Consider the following 23,308-nt stretch of genomic DNA (forward strand, 5'->3'; position numbering starts at 1 on the left):
TCGCTCAGCTGAAGGACGTGTTCAGAAAAATAAAACCTCGTTTCTGTAAACACAGATCTGCAGCCATTTGACGATCAGCGTTTCAGGACATAAGAACACGACCTTTAACCTCCACAGAGCCACCACAGCATCCACACCTGCAGATCTTCCAGGGTCCAGTAAACACACTTAAAGAAGAGACTGTTGCATCACAGCAGGGTTAATGATTCAAACCCAGGCGTGTGCTGATCCTAAAGCAGAGCGTCATGAAACCGTGCACAGGGTGGACCACGGATAACCTCAGTCAGTCCAGCTCACACAGGTCAGGGCTGATTGTAGAGCTTTGAGTGGACGATGTCCTGTGAAACATCCACACTGACCCGTCAGCGTTTCACACGCCAGAATAGTAACCATCAGCAGCAGCAGCGTGTGATGCAGCTGCACACCTGGGGTTCAGAGGTGACTGTAAAACAGCTGTAACGCTGCTCCAGATGTTGGGCTCAGGACGGGATGGAAGCTCGTAGGTTCAAACCTGGGCTCGGTCTGATACCCCGCAGCGCTGCGACGATGGGCTACAGGTCGCTCTCCCTCAGAGCGGCTGTTTGCCACAGCGCCAGCTTACCCTGCACCATCAGCAGCTGGATCAGAGGCACGTCACGTGCTACGCTAGCTCCCAAGTTTGATGGTTTGAGTTTCTTCCTGTTTCTTTATTTTTGTACTTTAACTTTTTGATCTGCTCATTTCCACAGTTTTATTCTTGGGCCCTGCCAGGCTAGCTTTGCATGATTCACACTGTGAGCAGCCCTTCAGTTCATCCTCCTAAACAAGCAGTCTGAGCTCCTCCCTCTTTAAACCAGCACAGCTCTGATTGGCTGCCCCTCGTTATGAGCAACTTAAACAACAGGTGGGTGGATGCTCCAACTCTGTGACATCATCGAGAGTCACTGACTCACCTGGAGCACACACACACACACACACACACACACACACACACACACACACACACACACACACACACACACACACACACACACCACTGTTTTAAACTCCGACCCTGTTTAACATGGACATCCACCCTGGAACAGGAAACGCACGACTTCATACAAACGTTCCCTCAGGGCGTCCCATGAGACGGCTCCATGAAGCTGCTCCACCTCCTGATCTCCTCTGTGTGAACTTCAGGTAGCCCTCCACCCAGATGTGCATATCTGAAGTGTGTTAGTAGCTCCAGTGCACACACACACACACACACGCGCGCACGCACACACACACAGCGTGGTGGTAAAAGAGCGATCGGGCCGCTCTTTGCGTTTTAAAGCATGTATTATTGATTAGAACAAGCAGCAGTGAAGTGCAGCACAGAGCTGCAGCTTTGTTCAAGGGCAAAGCTGCAAGTTAGCCACTTAGCAGACTGACAGGAGAGAGAGGGGCGAGCGACGGGGCGAGCAACAGGGGAGGGAGAGAGAAACCCTAAGAAGAAGGAGGAGAGGGAAAGGTGTGTGCGTGTGTGTGTGTGTGTGTGTGTGTGTGTGTCTGTGTGTGTGTGTGTGTGTGTGTCTGTGTGTGTGTGTGTGTCTGTGTGTGTGTGTGCGTGTGTGTGTGCGTGTGTGTGCGTGTGTGTGTGTGTGTGTGTGTGTGTAGGTGGAAATCAGCTGTTAACGATGTGTACGACAGGCCAGACGTCCTGAGAGGCTGAACTGCATCGAACACAAATCAGCAAATCAATCACCGAGCTGCCTGTTTACACACAGGACTGTCTGTGTGTGTGTGTGTGTGTGTGTGTGTGTGTGTGTGTGTGTGTGTGTGTGTGTGTGTGTGTGTGTGTGTGTGTGTGTGTGTATATGTGTAGATAAAATAATTGTAAAGAAGCTAAAAATAAGTAAAAAACAAAACTATTACATGGACTGAAAATGTACAACAAATAAGAGGTCCAACTCAGAGGTGAGGTGAAAGAGGCCACGCCCCCAACACACGCCCACTATACACATTTATTTCTGCTGTAACGTGGAACAACACGAGGGTGTGTGGGACGGACCGACTCCCTGCTGGACGCTAGAGGAAGTTTCCAGCCCTGCAGGTTTCATTCATGGAAACATTCTGCTCACAGCAGACACGACCTTTGACCTTTGACCATAAACCTTTGGAAAAGTCTGTTTGTGATTTCGTTTTTAAGACCCGAAGTAAGGTGAGCGCGCTCCTCTGCTCATGTGACCGAGGTCGAACTAACAGAATCATGTGTGCGTGCGTGCGTAGGTGCGCTCTGACCAGAGTTCAGCAGCTCCTGCTCCATCACGCCACAGCCCAGCACCTCCATCCAGTCGCCCTGGAAACGCACCTCCATCTCAAAGGACGGGTGAGTGAAGGGGAAGTAGCAGTCGACCCACCTGATCTCCAGATCTGAGGAGGAAGACGAGGAAGTTTGAGGAAGAGCAAACCTAACCAGACGTCCTGGTGGGCGGGGCCTCACCTGCTCCGAACAGGTAAGAGACAAGTTGTGTCAGAGTGCGTTTGAGGTCGAACTCCACCAGCTTCACCGCCTCCAGAGTGTGCGTCTCCTGCTTCTCGGGAGACCGCCGCCCTCCTCGCTCGAACAGAGACAGCTCGCCACCGTTCTGCACCCGGGAGAACAGCTGAGGGACACGACACTGCGGGTCAGGGTCACGTGATCACTACGTCACCTGTCTAACTTTTTCATTCTGAGCACCTGGCGGTTGGAGAAGAGTCGCACTCCCTCCATCTGGTGGAAGACGGGGTAGTGGCTGGCGTCGATCTCGTCCCGCCTGTAAACGTCTCCGGCCAGCAGGAAGGCGTCCAGCCCCGACCTCACCAGGTCCGTCTGGTGGGCGGACGTGTGAGCGCGAAGCATCGTCGTCCTGTCCCACATAAAAACAGGGTTAGTGACGCCGATGGAGGACGCCGAGCGCTCACGGCAGAAGACATCGGCTCTCACCTGTTCAGGTAATAGTTGTCTCCTCGTTTCCTGCTGGGGTGTCCGGGCGGGATCAACAAGCTGTCAGCAAAACACAAAGTAACACTCGATAAATCAGAACAGCTGATGGAGCGACAGCGAGGTCCATCACAGTCCCTGTTTCGATGGAATCTGGGCTTTTAATGAGTCGGATAATTAACCGCTGACCTCCGCTGGAGCTGAGGGGGTCACGCACATTCAGCCAATGATCTGCACAAACTTGTTGAAACGTGTTGTGGAAATCAGGGGAAAGAGCCTGTAAGAAGGAACGTGACCCGCCAGCAACTCTGAGCGTCTTTGTGACAACACTTAAGAAAACATGAATCTGGACAACGTCCTTTGTGTTGTTGGAGTCGGGTCGCTTTGGTCGTGAAGCCACAGTGAAAAAGTGCAAAACCAGAGATGAACGTTCACCTTCAAAGGAAAAGTTGTGTAAAAGCATAAAGAAGATAAAGTAAACCACAGCAGCGTCTCTGTTCAGTGATATTAGTGGATAATGTGACGGGAAGCTGCCGACCTGTCAAAGTTCTGCTCCGTGGTCACCACAGGACTCAGGTTGTCGTGGACGGAGAAGAGGGGGTTTCCCGAACGGCCGATGTACGAGCTGCGGGTCAGAAACACCGTCAGAGTGAGCACACACACTGAAGACAGTTTAATCCTGCTGATGAAGCAATAACAGGATGAGCTGCGTCAAAACCAGGTCACATCACGACTGTATTTGAACTCACGTTAACTTCTTGTATAAACAGATGATTTAAGGTCCACACTGAGGAAATCTGTACTTATATGTAACACGAGTCACACACACACACAGATGATCTACACGCACATACAGTGGGGCAAAAAAGTATTTAGTCAGCCACCGATTGTGCAAGTTCCCCCACTTAAAATGATGACAGAGGTCAGTAATTTGCACCAGAGGTACACTTCAACTGTGAGAGACAGAATGTGAAAAAAAAATCCATGAATCCACATGGTAGGATTTGTAAAGAATTTATTGGTAAATCAGGGTGGAAAATAAGTACTTGGTCACATCAAACAAGGAAAATCTCTGGCTCTCACAGACCTGTAACGTCTTCTGTAAGAAGCTTTTCTGTCCCCCACTCGTTACCTGTATGAATGGCACCTGTTTGAACTCATCATCTGTATAAAAGACACCTGTCCACAGCCTCAAACAGTCAGACTCCAAACTCCGCCATGGCCAAGACCAAAGAGCTTTCGAAGGACACCAGGAAAAGTATTGTAGACCTGCACCAGACTGGGAAGAGTGAATCTACAATAGGCAAGCAGCTTGGTGTGAAAAAATCAACTGTGGGAGCAATCATCAGAAAATGGAAGACATACAAGACCACTGATAATCTCCCTCGATCTGGGGCTCCACGCAAGATCTCATCCCGTGGGGTCAAAATGATCATGAGAACGGTGAGCAAAGATCCCAGAACCACACGGGGGACCTGGTGAATGACCTGCAGAGAGCTGGGACCAAAGTAACAAAGGTCACCATCAGTAACACACTACAACGGCAGGGAATCAAATCCCGCAGTGCCAGACGTGTTCCGCTGCTGAAGCCAGTGCATGTCCAGGCCCGTCTGAAGTTTGCCAGAGAGCACATGGATGATACAGCAGAGGATTGGGAGAATGTCATGTGGTCAGATGAAACCAAAGTAGAACTTTTTGGTATAAACTCAACTCGTCGTGTTTGGAGGAAGAAGAATACTGAGTTGCATCCCAAGAACACCATACCTACTGTGAAGCATGGGGGTGGAAACATCATGCTATGGGGCTGTTTTTCTGCCAAGGGGACAGGACAACTGATCCGTGTTAAGGACAGAATGAATGGGCCCATGTATGGTGAGATTTTGAGCCAAAACCTCCTTCCATCAGTGAGAACTTTGAAGATGAAACGAGGCTGGGTCTTCCAACATGACAATGATCCAAAACACACCGCCCGGGCAACAAAGGAGTGGCTCCGTAAGAAGCATTTGAAAGTCCTGGAGTGGCCTAGCCAGTCTCCAGACCTCAACCCCATAGAAAATCTGTGGCGGGAGTTGAAAGTCCGTGTTGCTCGGCGACAGCCCCAAAACATCACTGCTCTCGAGAAGATCTGCATGGAGGAATGGGCCAAAATACCAGCTACTGTGTGTGCAAACCTGGTAAAGACCTATAGTAAACGTTTGACCTCTGTTATTGCCAACAAAGGTTATGTTACAAAGTATTGAGTTGTATTTTTGTTATTGACCAAATACTTATTTTCCACCCTGATTTACCAATAAATTCTTTACAAATCCTACCATGTGGATTCATGGATTTTTTTTTTCACATTCTGTCTCTCACAGTTGAAGTGTACCTCTGGTGCAAATTACTGACCTCTGTCATCATTTTAGGTGGGGGAACTTGCACAATCGGTGGCTGACTAAATACTTTTTTGCCCCACTGTAGATGATCTGCACGCACATAGATGATCTGCACGCACATAGATGATCTGCACGCACATAGATGATCTGCACGCACATATATGAGCTTCGCCAACGTCCGTATCAAAGACGTGTCTGCTCCGTTAGATTGTTCTTGTTTCTTCTTCTTCCTTCAGCTGCTCCCAGCATCCTCCTCAGTCACACCAACCCTCTGCACTTCACTCCACCCATGAACCTTCTGAGGTTTCCTCTCTTCCTCCTGCTCTGCAGCTACAACAGAGTCTCTGCTCTCACCTCCTTCTCCCTCGCTGCCTGCTAACATGCCCTCCCTAACTCCACCCAACCCTCAATTATAAAGTAAAAAACTGGAACCGTGGGCCCTTTGTGAGTGGAAAGTTTGTGACAGAGGGGTTTGCAGTGGATTAAAAATACCTCCAGAGGTGTACCTAATAATGTGGCCCATGAAAAATTTGATGCTTTCCTTGTCACAAATAAACGAAAACTAAATGCTTTTTAGATGTTTTAAAGTTTTATCGATCAAACAAAGGCTGGTGGGCAGGCAGGGTGTAAGTCAGGGAGGGAACAAGGAGGAGGGAAAGTGGGAGTAATGAGGAGCAGCGAGGAGCAGCGTGGAGATCACCCAGCAGCTCTGGGGTCTCCTCGTCATCTGCTGCTATCAGAGCACGCAGGCTTTTCTAAAGACTAAAGTTCACGACCTGCTAAAAGGCAGAGCCATAAACCAATGTCAGCTCACGCTCGCAGTGACTGCTTAATGACTTCTGAATGCAGCATTAATGCGCTCGCCGTCGCTGTGATAGATTTCTGATGGCGAGAATCAGCAGCAGCTTTAACGATATTTCACTGCAGCCAAATTTACACTTGGCCGTCCCCAGAGACCCACGGAGCCTGCAGAGAGTTAGTCAGCATTTAAACTGAACACAACACCTGGCTGACGACCGCACTCGCTGCCTACCTGTAGAAGTGAGCTTTGATGCGCTCCTTGATCAGCCAGAGAGGATGATGGGATTGGTTGTGGAGGTTGCGGCCCACCTTTTCCAAGATCTTTGGAGTGACGTTGGTGAAGTCATCACGCGGGTATGACTGGCCTAACACCTGCGCCGAGTCCTGACCAATCACAGACTGAGGGGCGTGGCCCTTCGTGCTCAGCCGTCTCCATGACGCTGCGCAGCCATTAGGCCAGAACTCTGACAGGAGGTGGCGAAGAAGAGGGCGGGGCCAAGGCTGAAGATAAGGGAGGGCTGACGGGGCGAATATCATGATGACAAATCCACGAAGCTGCAAGGACAAAACAAGGTCAATAAAATATGTGGAAAATGTTGGTTTCATGTTATAAACACATCAAAAAAGCCACAAACATCAGCTGTAGTTTTATCGCCATGAAAACGTCACCTGAAAAACGCGAAGGACGTTTGTTTAAAGGTCTGTTTGTGTTTCGACAGCCTGGAAAGCAACGAGGAAATAAACTAGGAAACAAAAGATGGCGCCAGGCAACAAGGTCACCTAGAGATGGAAGATGTTGCACTTTTGATTGCACCGGTCGCCTGGTGGGAGGCAACCAGTCTCCAAACAGCTGCTGCTAAACACAGATCATCTACACATTGCAACAATCTGTTTGTGGCGATGGGCGTGGCCTGTCTGTCTCCTCTGCAGTAGGCTGCGAGTGTGCAACACTGCACGATGACTGCACAGGTTGCCTCTCACCTGGCAGCCCGTCTCCAAACAGTCGCAGTCCGACTTTGAGCCAAGTCAGTTTGTGGTGATCAGACTCTCGGGGAAACTATAACAACTATAACCTCATAGCTGTTGATTTTTCAGATCCATCTGCAGTCAGAGTCGGAGTGAATCTCAGCAGGTACTGGACTTTGACAGGACTGCCTCTTCCCTTCCTATTCCTGTTAAACTGATAATAATAATAATATGTAATCATATGCCATCAGCGTATTGAAAACAGCTTTCCTGGGGCTGTGTTGGGTCACTAAAGGGCAGCAAAACTCCTAAAGATGCTCAATTTCTGAATGAGCAGGGACAGAATGACATGTTTCTCCATCTGATTACTCATATTTGCTTCTCTTAAGGTCTGCTTAGGTCTCGGCCGACTCCTGAGGTAAATATCTGTCTCTTCAGCTCATAAATGCTCCGCCGTGTTCACCCGCTCCTCTCTGACTGCGACTGCCTGCTGTTTGCTGCCGGGTTCAGGTGTTCGCCGATCAATCAAAGAGGCTTCAGTCTCCGAATTTATCATTTGCGGTGAAAAGGGTGGGGAGGGAAATGAGGAGGACGTGAATCAGAAGCGTAAAAATAAAACGGCAGCGTCTCAGCGGAGGTCAGATCAGGTGAGCGCTGCGGCTGCCGGCTTCATTTATAATTGCACTAATGGACAAACATCGAAAACAGCAAAGGTTAAAACGAGGCGCCATCCTTTTACTGCTTTCCATCATTTATCCTCTGACAGGAGGCGACACCATCGCCCTTTTACCCACACCCCTCAAATATTTGTACACACACACACACACACACACACACACACACACACACACACTCTTGAGGAGCATCCCTGAATAAGACAAAGGGTGTTGCATTGCAGTGGCATTGCAGCAGAAAGGATTATTGTTCCTTAATCCAAGAAGCTTTTTACCTTTCCTCTGCAGCTGGTGTCATATTATACTGAACCGTACAGGCCAGCACGGAGGTCACACACACACACACACACACACACACACACACACACACACACACACACACACACACACACACACACACACACACACACACACACACCTGTTTCTTCCAGAAAACACATCTCAAGGTTATTCTGACTTTAACAGGATGATGGAGTCGAGAGGTATTACTCTGAGGTGACACAGCCTGAATCGCCCACAGGCTTCACCATTCATCACGCCAGACAGTACCAAACAAAGATAGAATAAAAGCTGACAAATCAACAAATTCTTCCTCAGAGGAGCATTAATATATTCGGTAAAGGTCACGGCAGCTCGACCATGATTTGTCTTGTACACACTGTTCATAATTTGTTTGAAAACTGGCGCTAAAGGAAAGGTTATGCAAAGACCAGAACAGACGTCCTCTCTGTGGAGCTTTAATGTGTTTGTGGGCTTTACTGTCAGCGTCATAGATATTAATACACTTCTGTGAACTGAAACATTAAGCCTGAGGGGCAAAGAGAGGAAAACAAGCATCAGTTTAATGATGGGAGGTCAGTGTGGGTCCAACCTGAAATGGTTTGCCTCATATTTGTCCTCAGACGGTCAAGGCTTCAAGGATAAATGATCAAGAAGTTAACATCTGACATGTGGAGTCCCTCAGGGCAGCGTTTCGGGTCCTCTTATGTTTCTATTACATGTTTTAATAACGTGGAATCTGTAATTCATAAATTACTTTCTGGATGTCTGTGTGAGCTTTACTGATGACAACACTTAGTTATTGCACTAACAGCATAAATATATACTGCCCTGTCCACTCTGCTGCTGTGACAATGTGAACAACTCTGTGACGAATAAGGGCATCTTACCTCATCTTAAACCACACAGTTAGACTAAGCTGTTGAAGGAGGTAGCTGCTGAGCAGGTTCACCTCCACAGTCCAGGCCAGCAACAATCTTTGCAAGACCAGAAACTAAAAAGCTTCTTGTTCAGCATCAGCGATGGACGTAGAGGACGCCACCCTCTGGGTTACTGCATCCTGTTCTCAAGTCTCGAGGTGAGTGTTTTCCCCATATCAGTGTTTTGAAATTGGAGGGGAATTTAACGGTGACACCAAACACTCATTGGCTAACGACGTGTCAATTTAAAGTCATTAACCAACGAGCCTACCCTGGATAATCCTCCTTTCTGAAGCCTGACCACAGGTATCGCCTTCAAACCTGGAAACTACGTCCATGTTTTAACTGCTTATGTTCACAAACACCAATGACTTAAATGTACTGAACTCTTCCCATTCCCAATAACTTCTGATATCTTTTTAAGCTCCTCCTACTCTGTGACCTGTTTGGGGTCAGCATCAGGTTCAGATCCATTTCCTCATAGGTCATTTTGACCTGTTTGGCAAACACTAAAAGAAATGTTATAACAAAGGAAGTGTTAGACACTTGATTTGAAAGGAAGCATCTTCCAGCTTCAGCCTAGCTCTGACTCGACCCAGGTTTAGTCAGTGATACTTTCCCGATCACTGAAATGCAACATGTCATGAAGTCCAGGTCGGCCATTCGATCAAATAAATACATAAAAAGTCACTTTAATAACATCCTGATATTTGCACTGATTGGTTTTTGTTACACTGATTTTATCATTGTCTTTTGTTCTATTAGGTTTGCTGAGCTTCATAAAGATACTTTCTTATATTATACCAAAGCTTTGAAACAGCTTTTTACTGATTTATTGATCAATGCCACACGCTGGAGTAAAATGAGTAAAATCTTCAATCTCTCTGTGGACCTGAGAGAAACGTGAAGGCGTCTGTCATCCTTCTGACTAAAGGTCATGTGACCTATCCAGTCGCCCTGCAGTGGGCGTACCTGCCGCTGTCCCTCTGTGGGGGTTCAGTCTAATGATTTTTAAGACACAACACCTCCATCTTTCTTCTCTCGAGCGTCACTCTGAAAATGCGTCCAAAACTTGCCTCCGTCTCAGCTTCTGTCTCTTCCTTTTTCCTCTCGTCGGAGCTGACCTTCCTAGCATGCGATCAGCACCATATGCCTGTTCCCATGGCGCCAAACGCCGCCGCCACACATGCACATATGAGCGCCCACACACACGGACACACATGTAGAGTAAATACACATGGTTTATGTAATAAACTGCAGAGCTGGCATTAAGCTGCAGTTACCACGGACGGATGGAAACACGAGGCGCTTTACGGACCGCCGGCTGAACGAAAGTTTGCAGCTTCCAGAGAAGGAAATAAATTATTGTGATTTTAGAATATTTCTGGAGTTATAAACAACATTACACAACGCTTTGATAGTGCCTCCGATTTTTGACTGTGGCAAAAAGAAATCCATCATAATCATATTAGTGTAACAGCATCAGCAAGTGTGAAAATGAAGAATCATCCCCAACGAGAAGATTGTCAGAAGATCAGAACCAATCGATGAAAACAACGATGGACACACTTCCTGTTGGGCCCATGAGCTTTGTGAGGCTGTTGTTTCAGCTTTTTTAATCTGGCTGTGACGGTCTGAAGTTTGGAAGAGTTCAAAGGTCTGAGCAAAACCTCAAAGAGCTCCCTGTAGGTGGAGGAGGAGGTGGGGTTGGTGGATGGGTCAACCAAACATCAGACTGTAACGTTCGTGTTTCTTCATTTCCTTTATGTTTTAATATCACTTCAATCTTCAGCCTTTTCAAAACAAAAAGCTGCTCTTAGTTTCTATTTCAGGTTACACACCTGAGTGACCTTTGAGTGAGGTCAAAGGTCACTCATCATAGTGACCAAATGAATATACCCAAGAGCAGAGAGAGGAAGAGAGAGACTCTAAAGAAGGAAAGGATTTTTTTTAAACAGAGTCGAGAAGTCGAGCAAAGCAAAACATTAGATCAGATCAAATTTTAATGAGTCCTGTGGCAGAGCGCCTGTGTACGGGTAACCACGCCGCTCTGCTCGCAGCTCCATGTTCGTTCACCCCGAGCCGTGTCCAAACACACACACAGATTAGGATGTTTAACAGCTGGAGTCGGTGTGTCTGAGAAGACTCTGACACGGCTGTTGACCTTCTGGAACATTTAATTTGGGAAAACAGGATGGAGAGAGTGCCAGGAACTCGTTCCCCCGAGCAGATGATTTCAGGGAAACGATGATTCCCTCCAGCTCGGAGGTGTTTACCAATAAGACTTCTGTTTAAACCCAGATGTTTCCCACGACGCTGTGAGTCGTCGTCCTTTTTGTCTCATGCGAAGAGCACAGAGATCACAAAGCTGCTGAGTTTATTCCTCCAGAGCTGCAGATTTTCCCCTCTTTGACTTTTTCTAAACCTCCAGACTCTCAGTGCACACTGGGACAGACTCCAAGTCCTCCGTCTCAGACTGCAGTGGGTATCTGCAGTCCTCCCTTTGACATGGAGGTCCTCTGTGAGGTGCAGCAGGTGGAGGACTGGCTTTAGAGTGAGGGTTGCTGTCGCAAACTAAAACGGTCGAGAGTGTGCCTGAAGGATCCATCCACCCACTAACGTCCTGTCACTCATCGAGCCAAAATCGGGATCAGTCGAAACGACCCTCCACCCACAGGAGGAGCAGATTGATGAGGGTCAGGCGGAGGTTTGGTGGACCTGCTGAGACGCCCGATTCACAAATGTGCTTGTCACAAACAATCTCTGATTTCCTGACGTACTCAAGCTTTCATTACTTTCACATGCAGAGGCCTGCGATGTCCACGTGCGATCAAGAGACTTGGACAAACTCTTTAGCCGAGTCCCAGCAGAGGGAGGCGTGTATTCAAACACCCTTTTTCCAAATTCAGCACAGGCTTCAGAAGAAGGAACACGTACTGAAACAACAAAAATAACTTCCCACACGTCTTTTTCTGAGCAAGGCTTAAGGTTCAGACCAAGATTAGTCTTTTAAAGATGAGCACATGAGTGGCTGAGTCAAAGGCGAGCGTCCAATCTGTGTGCGGCGGTGGGTAAAAACCGTTTCCACACTCCGCTGTTTCTTTATTAAATGAACAAATAAAGTATCCAACAAGAGAAATGTGACAAATTACTGTTGCAGATAAAATGTGTGGCGATGGAGGAAGTGAAACATGATTCATCATGTGTGAAAGTTGCTGAGAAATTCCCTTGTTTGGCTGCCAGTAAGTTGTTCTGACTAACCAGCATCGGGCTGCAGCCAACGGTGAAGCTGTGATGTGACTTCTGAAGCTGCCAGCTGAAGAAAGGTGGCAAGAGAGACGGCGCCAAGGACGCGCTGCGGCGCTCCGTCCAAACACGACAAGAAAGGGAAAAAAGTCCAACGCGCGTCAGAAAGACGGAGAAAAGAAGTCTGGATGTGACAAAAAACGAAGACAGCGGGAAACACGGCGCCTCAGACAAACCCGACGGGCGCCGAGGTTACAGTGTCACGTGAACACGCACGCGCAGGCGCACGTGATGAAACGGACGTCAGTCAGACGTGAAGTTCAGCGCCGTGCGAGTGACACGAAGACGTAAAGCGACACACAAATGCACACAGAGGCGTTCTCCAGCAGCGGATTTAGCGCAGAGGGATTCATTCAGCCTGTAAAAAGTGACGCCGTGATGGAGAGAGGCGGTAAATTACACACTGCAGAGGGAGAGAGGAGCAGGGAGAGGCCTGCAGGCACAGAGACGTACTGTACCTGACATAAATTCATCCAGCAAACGTCCATCCGAGGCAGGACGCTCTGGGACCTCAGCTAAACCGAGGCTGCGCTTAAAGGTGAGAGAAATTCAACTTCTGCAGACGGCAGAGTGATCAGCAGCCAATCAAATCACCATTTGAGAATATCCTGAAAGAGCGAGGCAATGAAGTTCAACACTGAGGAGAATGAAAGGCTGTTTAGGAAAGTTACAGGCGAATAGCATCCATCCATTTTCTGCTGCAGCCGCCTCCTCCAGAAGAAGGAGGCCCTGATGCTGCAGGGCCTCCTCCTGGTAGGACATGCCTCACCTAGGAGGCCTTCTAATCAAATACCCAAACCATCTAACTGCCTCCTTTTGATGTGGAGGAGTAGTGGCTCTATTTTGAGCTCTTCTGAAAAGATGGAGCTCCTCATCCAGTCCAAGGCGGAGCCCAGACTCCCTTCAGAGGAAACTAATTTCTGCTACTTTGGTCTGATTTGGTTTGATCTCATTGTTATGGTCACTACACAGAGCTGGAGGTGAGCATAGGAACGTAGCTGTAGAGGTTAATCTACAGCAGCATCACTGCCGTTCCCATTCACAGGCTAATGCTAACTGCTAATGCAACCAGCTGGCCAAGCGTTCATTTGAATCCTGTTTAATCCAAACCCTGCTGCATATACAGGAGCCTGAGTGATCACTTTAGTTTTTATTATTCCTGTGCAGAAACCAAAGATGGAGAAAGAGACAGCAGTCAAAGTCAGAGGAGTGGAATATTTTTGTATCAAACACAAACCAACACAGTGACATTACCAACACTAAAAATGTAAATTAGCCAACTGAAGACGGTTTGATTCAGGTCCGGCTGTATCTAAATAAAACTATAAGTATATGTTGTACACGTCTGAGGACAGCTTGCATGTAAACAGGTGCTTACACTCAGGGACCTTTTGACGTCTGGCACGTCCCCGAATTCATTTATCTATTTGTTTCTGTACGAGTCTGTGTGTGCGTCCGTACTGTGTGTGTCAACGTTAATGAGAGGACGAAGGTTATTTTTAAAGGTTAAACTTCACAGTGACGGCCTGATGGTGGTAGCCGTAGGCGGGAGGGCTCCGGGGCAATGATGGCGTCTTTCCCAATTATTGACCTGTTTTGTTTCCTCTGCAGGAAATGAACAGAAGTCATGTGATGTCCTCTGAAGTGATGGAAACCCGACGGCGTGTGAATGAGCAGGTGGCTTCTCTCTCGCCGCCTCTGCAGGAGCATCAGTGTCACTCGCCCCCTCCCATCAGAGGGAGTCCCTCTCTGGCACTGTGACCACTTCCTGCGGCTCACGTCTGTCTTCCTGTTCACGACACACACAACTCACTCGTCAGCACAGACAGTTACACAACCTGGGACGCCCCCCTCTCGCCGTTATTCTCCCTGAATGAAATGCAGAGTGGTGATGGTTTAACGCAGTAAAAATACACATCGATTAACATCTTTTATGAGCCGTAGAGGAGCATTAAACTCACTTCTATCCTTATAATGACAGATTTTTAAAGATGTTACCCTGTGATGCATGACTACATGATTTTTTTTTTATGTCTACAGTAAATTATGCACCCAATAATGGACTAAGTATATCATTTTTATCTTACTTTGTAGAGACTAAACCTTCTAGGCTAGTCTACTGCCATGATAAACGTGCACTTTAACATTTTCTTCATGTATTACTAACTATTTTAATGCAATAAGATCTTCCCCGAATCTCTCTGCTGCCTCCAACAGCCTGTGGAGTCTTTTCTGTACGATGCACAATAAATTTGAGTGAAGGGTTAGATACTCGTACCCACTCAGAACACCTCTATTTCCCTTTTTAGCTCCAACAGTTAGCAACACTAGCTAGTATTAGCTTAGAAATAGAGTTGACTAATCACAAATGTCACGAAATGACACACAAGAGGACAAAAGGCCGTCTTTATTGCGCCTGATGTTAGCTAACATCAGGTTAGCTAACATCAGGCACCGCAGCTAAGTTAAAGCTAGCCGGCAAACTCGGATACAATTGGCTAGCTACTTTAAGCAGCTAAACTGATCCATGACACATATTTCAACTAAACTACACAAGATTTTAGACATCAGTGGCAGAAAGCAAAGATGTGTAAGTAACACTTGCTTTCCAAAGTAACAGCCAACATGGTGGCAGTTAGCCAGCTAGCTGTAAATTAGCTATGCAGCATCTATCTGACACTGATGGAACTTTACATCCAAGTCAGCTTTGCTATTACTGCACTAACACTGAGGTATACACCACACTCACCACTTCAGCAGGTATCAGGTGTTCAGCTGCTTGCTAACACAAATATCTAATCAGCTAATCACATGGCACCAACTCAGGAGTTGCTAAAGTTTAAACATCAGAATGGAAAGAAATGGGATTTCAGTTACTTTGAACGTTGTATGGTTGTTGATCCCAGATGAGCTCGACAGAGTACTGCAGGGATTTACGGACACAACCGTCTCTAGGGTTTACAGAGGATCGTTCAACGCCTTTCTGCTAAAAACAGGGAACTGAGGTTACAATTCACACAGCTCACCAAACGCCGCCCGGCTTGATGAGTTTTTGCTGCGACATTCAGATAGTAAACCTGGTTTTAAAACATGATGATGAGCTCACGGCACTCAAATGGCCTCCAAATTCACCAGACCTCAGGAACCTTTGGGCTGTGGTGCAGCAGGATTCATATCACAAATGCAGCAAACAAATGTGCATCAGCTCTGTGAGGCTGTTGTGCCAACATGGACCCAAATCCCTGAGGAGCGTTTCCAGCTCCTCACTGAATGGCATGAATAATTAATGCAGCTCTGACATACAGTTCATACGATAGAGCGAGACTTCAGGACAGTGTGGCGCGACTCACTGCTCAGGTTCGTGCTTCCTGAACACAATGTGTGTGTGTTCTTTAGCAATAATAGGTTGTAAGCTTTATGGATCATGTATCTGTAGCAAGTTTAAAATCTTCTCAAGTTAATTATCACAGAAACCCAGTGAAACCTGGATCTGCCCGAGGGAAACGAGCCTGCCCAAACTCTGATGGATGGTTGAGAAAACGCTCGTGAATCATTTCAGATTTGTAGCATCCTGTCGAGTTTAATCCACCTTCCTTCGTTTCACTCTGACTTCCAGCTTCACACTGTTGTGTTTACATTTGATCTGTCCTCGTATCGGCTTAATAAATCCCCCGCGAGGCGCTCTGAGTCATGCTGACCTGTACGAATGTGTTATACTAATAAAGTTTGACTGATTGATAAAGTTTTTCATGTGCGCGTGGTTCTGCTGCTGCTGAGGAACGTCGGTTATTTCATGACCTGCGGTGTGAAGGAGGACAGTTATCTGCCTGACACGCTGTATATATGCAGCCATAAAGCAGCGCGACTGCAGCATCTATGCATCAGAGTGTGTGTGTGTGTGTGTGTGTGTGTGTGTGTGTGTGTGTGTGTGTGTGTGTGTGTGTATGTGTGTGTGTGTGTGTGTCATGATAAGTGTGCCTGTGGGGCGGCCGGGCTGCAGCAGGATTTACAGGCGCTGTAGTCGATACAGCAACGTTTATTTAAAACAGCACGTCCCGGAACGACCCCGCATCCATCTTCACTCCTCCTCCTCCTCCCCAAGCTTCTCTTTAACCCCCCTACACTGTCACCTCGTCCTCCTCCTCCTCCATCTTTGTTGCATCTGTTGAAGCAGCACCCCACACACAGTGCTCACAAAGGCTAAAGGTTCGCTTGATTTATAGACGCTAGAGCAGAAGTGAGCTGTCAGGAGAGGCTAACAAGAAAAACAAAATAAAACTGATGGTCTGGGAAGTAAAATGTGCCTCCAAACTGCTTTGTTTTAAACTGAAATAAACAACAAACCGCTGCTCACGCTGCAGAGTGTGGAAACAAGGACGTAGCCACCGTGCAAATATTAGCAAACGCTCTCCTTAAAAGCTTTCAGCTTGATTTCAACACCATCGTAGCTTTTTGAAGGTCCCACGTATGAGGCTGCGGTAGAGTTCTTATCATAGATTTAGCATCACGGTTGTATTTAAAACACAGCCTATAGCCACTGTGACGTCAGCAAGGAGCAGACGGCCGAGTTGATTAAACTCCACCGAGACAGCGGTGACGCTAATCAGAAAGATAGACCGTCACATTTCACCGCTGTTTACTTCCGGCCGACCCGACCTTCTGAGGACCCGCCCACGTAGACCGCGAAGGCCGGGTCCTCAGGAGGATGCAGCCCATGAATTTGGACACGATTAAAACTCTGGAACAAACGGGAAGCATTCCAGTCTTTCCTTTATTAATCTATAAAAATAAATAAACATACAATAAATACACGATGACGTCTGGTTTGCTGTTAGTCAAATTTAGGTTACTTGTGTTGGTTTGGTACTGATAGTTTTTAAAAGCATTAGCTAACTCATTGGCTAATGCTAACTGAATATCCAGACAATGTGATTGGTCAGTTGCAGCACTGACCCTGGACAACACTACAATGATGGTGTAGGAAAAACGCCAACACATCGGATCACGCCCATAACGCTGCCATCACCATGTTACAGATGATGTGATACGCTTCATATCAGGAGCCGTTTGTCACTCTGCAGTTCTTCTTCTCAGCGTAACCAGAGGTTTGCACTGTGAGACTGTCACTACTGCACAGTACTGCAGCTCAGCGTCCATCATCCTGTTTGTTCTTCCTCTCCTGCAGTCTGCTGTCGTCTCTGCTCACACAGACACTCTCTTCTCTGCAGCGACAGAAACTTTACTTTTATTCTGAGTCCAGTTAAACGAGGGGAGATGCTCGGGAGAAGCTGCCTTCACCACACTGAGTATGATGGAAGAAAAAGGAGAAAAAGTCTCCTCCAGCTTCCTGTTTCCCACCTGAACCAGTCACATGACTGAAACCAGCTTTGAAGAACAGACGTCCAGTTAAACCTGCGTCAGCTTTAATCATGGCTTTAAAAACCCCTTCCAGGAGCCTCCGGGTCACTGCGGCACTGCAGGAAACACCTGAAACACCTGAGCAGTGCCGGCTTCACGTGAGGGAGTTTGTGAATGAAACAGCAGCGGAGCTCGTAGATGAGCATTATTTATCCTCCCTGATTTATTTGTTTTCATTGTAATACTCCTTTTTTCCTTCTCATCGTTCATTAATATTACATGGAGGCTCTGTGCCGTCGGCAAACTCTTTGTCTTCATGGAAATCCAGTCCGGCAGCGGCAGCTCGGAGCTTCTTTATGAATGTAAGAGGCCGGTCAGTCGGTCAGTGCATCGATCGGTCAGAGCCGTCGCCGTCCTGAGGGACAGCGAGGGCCGATCCGAATCAATCATTCTCTGTTGTGGCAGCTCAAAGCTCGGTTTTTCTCCCCCGATCTGTCAGATTCAGCAAACAGCAGCTGGAACATGTGGAGCCGGCAAAACACAAAGATAACTGAAGTTCCCGTACAGCAGGCCGACGACCTTCACTGCCAGGGCCGGAAATATCTGCACGGAGTCAGAAGACCTGAAGCTTATGACAGCGACAGAGTCTATCCAGCTCACAGGCCACCACAGTCCAGAGGACGCCACAAACACCACCGTGAGCACGGATGAAGCCCATCGGGTGACCGGCGTCGCGCCGTCAGCCGGATGTGTTTATCAGCGTGTAGCTGCAGAGCCCTGCAGGACACCGAGTCCGACCTGTGCTGCTGCAGGTACGCCCAGCTGCACGAACTTTAGCAAGAAACTAAACTTTTAGCAAAATAAAGACAAAAATAATGCAGGTTGAGTTTAATTTGACTGAAGTCTGAGAGCAGATGGAGCTCATCAAACAAATCTCTCACATGGGGATTCATCCACGCTAGCCCCCGAGGTTCAGCTAGGTTTCTTTTCTTAATTTAGTGCTTGGGTGGCACATTTTTAAAGAACATATGTAAAGAACCGCGGCTGTTGCAGCTGTTGCAGCTGTTGCAGCATGCGCAGTGGTTAAATGTAAACAAACTCTTTTTATTATCCTACTTCTTAAAGTTCATGAATGCAACAAACACAAAGATGAGGCATTACTGTCAGGAGTATGCAAAGTAAAAAATTATCACCCACGATGCACTGCAGCGTCGCCACACGTGGAGGAACATGATTTACTGTCCTGGCGTGCTTTAGGCCTCAGACCTGGAGACTGGTCAACAGCCAGTATTGTTCCCTTACTGGTTTTGACTGGTTACTGGAGGTTGCTGGCAATCAGTGTCAAACTGATAGCTAAAGGCCCATTCAAGATCTACCTGGTAACCACTGGTTACTAGGGAAACACAGCTGTTCCGCAACCGCTACCTGCAACCATCAAAACCCTCTATTGGTTGCTAGGGGGTGCTCTTTGCCTTCAAAGTAAAAGCGGTGCCTTTTCAAATGTGTAGGTTATCGTAGAAATGCAACTTAAAGAGGCGCCATGTTCGGTGCTGTGGGCGTGGCTCGTTTAGCCATCAGACACACAACAGTGGCGGTACGGGCTACAGCGTCTCCATCTGCGCTCCCTGCCGCCATCATGGACCGACTGGGCGGTTCCAATGTTCTGAGCTAACAGACCAACATGAGGGGGCGCCCCTGCTGAACCCTCAGACTGGGAACTCTGGACCGCTGAATTCTCACTTCACGTCAAACATGATGTTAAATTATAGAGATTTCAATCAAGACAAAATCAGAATGATGATTATTTTGTGACCCAATCACGTGGCGTGGCTTTGGATCCCTGGGCGAGCCGAGTCCAAGACAAAACATCTCATCTCTCTGTGCCGCCCGCGCGAGCGGAGAAACCTGTACGGCTTAAATGTAATTGAGATGAAAGGTGTTTGTAATATTGACGCTTTCTGCCTCAGAACGTTCAATAATTCAGCGCCGACAGCAGCTCGCTTTAAAGTCGCTCTGATCGCTCAGGTTCTCACATTCACTGGTAAAAATAACTTTGGATGGAGCTTCACCTCTGACTGCAGGACGACCTGAAACACCGACCACCTGTGAGTGTGTGTGTGTGTGTGTGTGTGTGTGTGTGTGTGTGTGTGTGTGTGTGTGTGTGTGTGTGTGTGTGTGTGTGTGTGTGAGAGAGAGAGACAGGAAGTGTGTAGGCGTGAGAATCCTGGCTGCGATACAGTAAACATATGCTGAGGAGACACTGGAAAGATTGCAAATTGGAAATTGAAACTATGCTGCAAACACACACACACACACACACACACAGACACACACACACACACACACACACACACACACACAGGGAGGGGTTTTTAGCCAATTTCGGCGCTTTGCAATTCATATCTGCCGTGTTTGGGGATTTGATGGAGGCAGACGTTTAGCTGTCACCCACACACGGCGGCGTCCTCTGGGTGTGACGGCAGGCAGGAATCTGCTCGCTGATAATTACACAGTATTGGCACGACGCTGACACATTTCAGCAGCTTTATGAAAACACGCTGCGGCTGTAAATAGACAAAGTGTTTGTATGAAAATAAAATGCAAAACGAGCCGTGAAATTCTGAACGAGACAAATGGAAGACGGTTCATTTGGAGGCTGCAGATCCCCGACAGAGACGGTAATGTTTCATTTATTCTTATAAAACAGAAACACGTCGCAGATGAAGGTCTGATTTGCTCACATTTAATGTTGGCAGATAAACTCAGTCACTCAAAGCTTGTTGGAAGTCAGAATGAACGAAACGGCAACAATAAATAACATACAGAAATGAAAGAGTGACTTCCTAAAAAGGCTGTAGTTAACAGAATATATGATTAGAATAATTATGATTCCTGTTGTCACCCAGACCCTTTAAATAAAAAAAGTTTGGCCTTCTTTGCTGTTATTTAAAACCGGATGACAGGAGAGTGTGGAGAAGGATTATTACAGGATTTATTACATTTCTATTTTTTTAAGTTTAATTTCAATTTCTAAATTTTATTTTCCTCTTTTTTTATTTACATTTTTCCAATTTTATACTCAATTTCTAAACTTTTTACTTAAATGTTTACCTTTTTTTAAATTTAATTTTCACCTTTTTTGCATCCTATTTCTTATTTTTTTATTTTTTTACATGGAAATGTTGCATTTTATTTCCTTTTGTTTTCCTTCTGGATTTATTCCTGTAGGCACCAACTTCACGTGCCTACTTTGATTTGTAGTTTACTGTTGATATTGCTGATTAGTGATCTTTGGTCCTCTGTCTTTCATGCACCAAAGCTGCATTATTAGCATTAGCTGACTCATAAAGCTGCTCTCCGTGTTGGAGCTGACTATGATCCACCCAGGAAAGTGTTTCATGATTTAGCAGTGGGATCATTTCCTTCTGGTCCTCCTTTCACAACCAGAGGAGTCGCCCCCTGCTGGCCACTAAAAAAGTGCAGACTTAAGGCACCCACACTGGCTTAACTATGTCCATTATTTCCATGGAGTCAGTGGTGGAAGCCGCTCGCTGAGCCTGGTTCTGTTGCAGGTTTCTTCCAGTTAAAGCAGACGTCTTCCTCCTCAGCGTTTGCAGAGGCTGCCCTGACTGCATTGTTGGGTTTTACCTTAGAATAAAGCAGCTGCAGGTGACTGCTGTGAGCCACACTCTGAATGTGTTTAGGGACCGAGTCACTGCTGGAGCCTCTAGTGGACATTAGAGGAAGTGCAGTTTTTGACCCTTATTCCTTGCCTTGAATGTCGTCTTCAGACCCACAGTCAGACTTTAAGACTCACGGTTCCTCCTGAACAGCAGAACGTTCCTGAGAACGGCTCAGATCACAGAGGATAACGCAGAGCGCCCAATGAAATCGAAAGCTTGTTTTTTATCCACCTGTCTGCAGATAAACTCTGACTCTCTGGTTCTGGAGAGCCAGCTTATGGCGTGATCCTTTAAAACCGAGTTGGGATCTTCTTTATGCACAGCGGCTGTTCTTCACTGGAAACTGCCACGTCTGTAGAAACCAGAGCGGCGGAGGAAGCGGCGGAGGAAGCGTGCGAAGTCGGCGGCTGGCAGGTGCGAGCCGTGTTGAGAGGTAATTGGCGGCAGAGCGAGGATGAAAGGCTGATCAGGTGACGTGCAGGTCGACCTGACTGACAGCACAATCCTCCACGTGCAGGCGTGCTCTGCCTCGACAAATGTGACCGAATCTCAGGAGGAAGTAGAGCGTGTGATCCGTTCTGTGATCTATCAGGTCAAACGTAAGACTGTAGTTCAACAAAGACAGATCAGGAAGGCAGTAACGAGGGAGGGGGGCTGCTCTCCGGGGGGGCTGATCACTGTAGGACACATGAGCACAAACCACACGTCTGGTTTTCACTCTCACTGATAACTCATTAACCCTTTAAAGACCATCACAGACCCAAGTCCACCAGAGTTTATCTTCATATTTTTACCTGCTGCAGTGACGTTTTTGAGCATTTCAACTTGCTGTACATCAACACAACCGTTAAATTCACATTTTCATAATATGTATGCATTAAGTCCAGAGTAACCACAGGAACATCCCTACTGAGGTGCGTCCCTCAAAACTGTCAATGCAAAGAAGTTCGAAAGTCCAACCACAGGAGGTTTATTTCGAGTGTCGTCATAGTTTCATTTTTGAGAAATTTATAAACTGCAGGAAAAACAAAAATATTATTCTGCACAATTTGCAAAATAAAACAGTGTCAAAATAAAGTATTTCCAACAAAGTCAAACACACCAGCAAACATTTGAAAGGCTCTGCAGGGAAAAAGAACTACACTTCCCATGAAGAATGACATCACTTCCGGTTTTCACAGGTAATAGTGGAAATGCGATTGTTCGTACTGACGTTTTTCCACCATAGAAAGTGCTGTGAACAGCTGATCAGATCTGAATGCATGTAAGCTCTGGTTTCATGTGTAAAAACTATATTGCACTAGCTCATGTGGGGATTTAAAATTAGTTACACAAACGGGAGCGTGCCTTTAAAAAATGGGCTTTGAAAGGTTTTAAATAAATGAAGCTCTAATGTTTCAGTTCAGTGTAGAAGAAACTTTAACAATAACAGTTTCAACCTGACGCACCTGAACATCGAGTCACGCTGCCTCCATAAAAAAGAAAAACAAAGATTTATGACTAATTAAAAAAGACAAATTAAGAGTCAGAAGTTTCACTGTTATCTTGCACTTTTGAATTTTTATTACATTTTAACTTTGTCTAATTTTTTACAATTTTTTATCTTGTTACTTGCTCTTCAGTGAAAAATGACTTTGATGTTCTGACTTTGTATCAAAAGGGAGACAATTAGAATTTCAAGAGTATGATTTTTTTCATCTTTTCTTATGTAATGTCAGCTTTTTATTTCAAAATTAAGAGTTTTCTTTAGTCACCAGAACGTGGTTTATGTCGCAGTTAAGATATTTCATAATAAGATTTGATGCTGGCTTTCTCTCCAATGAGTTTTATGTTGGAGTGTTGACTTATTTACTTAAACTGATGATGATGATGATGATGATGATGATCTCACAATGTCAGATTTTTTCTTACGTGACTTTTCGTTTAGTAATTTTGTTTCAACAGTTTAACTTTTTAATCTCAGAAGTAGACTTTCGATGTCACGCCAGGTCAGATGTTTTATTCTGTAATTTAGACTTAT

The 23,308-nt window shown here is 46.5% G+C and overlaps 1 protein-coding gene across 2 annotated transcripts in view; it reads right to left on the minus strand.

Annotated features, from left to right (window-relative positions):
- fars2 (phenylalanyl-tRNA synthetase 2, mitochondrial) overlaps positions 1-23,308 on the minus strand; it is a 138,167-nt gene that overhangs the window by 93,723 nt on the left and 21,136 nt on the right. The window contains exons 1-7 of one of the 2 annotated variants that reach the window (XM_026180531.2): positions 13,839-13,978; positions 6,335-6,657; positions 3,465-3,551; positions 2,930-2,989; positions 2,684-2,852; positions 2,447-2,609; positions 2,245-2,376 (exon numbers count right to left, since the gene is read on the minus strand). In XM_026180531.2, coding sequence (XP_026036316.2) covers positions 2,245-2,376; positions 2,447-2,609; positions 2,684-2,852; positions 2,930-2,989; positions 3,465-3,551; positions 6,335-6,639 — 916 coding nt within the window. In that variant the 5' untranslated portion in view covers positions 6,640-6,657; positions 13,839-13,978. Of the gene's footprint in view, positions 1-2,244; positions 2,377-2,446; positions 2,610-2,683; positions 2,853-2,929; positions 2,990-3,464; positions 3,552-6,334; positions 6,658-13,838; positions 13,979-23,308 lie in introns of those variants that run through there. The other variant, XM_026180529.2, reaches the window with a different exon arrangement.

This window comes from Astatotilapia calliptera, chromosome 9 (genome assembly GCF_964374335.1).
Source record: "Astatotilapia calliptera chromosome 9, fAstCal68.1, whole genome shotgun sequence".
Classification (NCBI taxonomy): Eukaryota; Metazoa; Chordata; class Actinopteri; order Cichliformes; family Cichlidae; genus Astatotilapia; species Astatotilapia calliptera.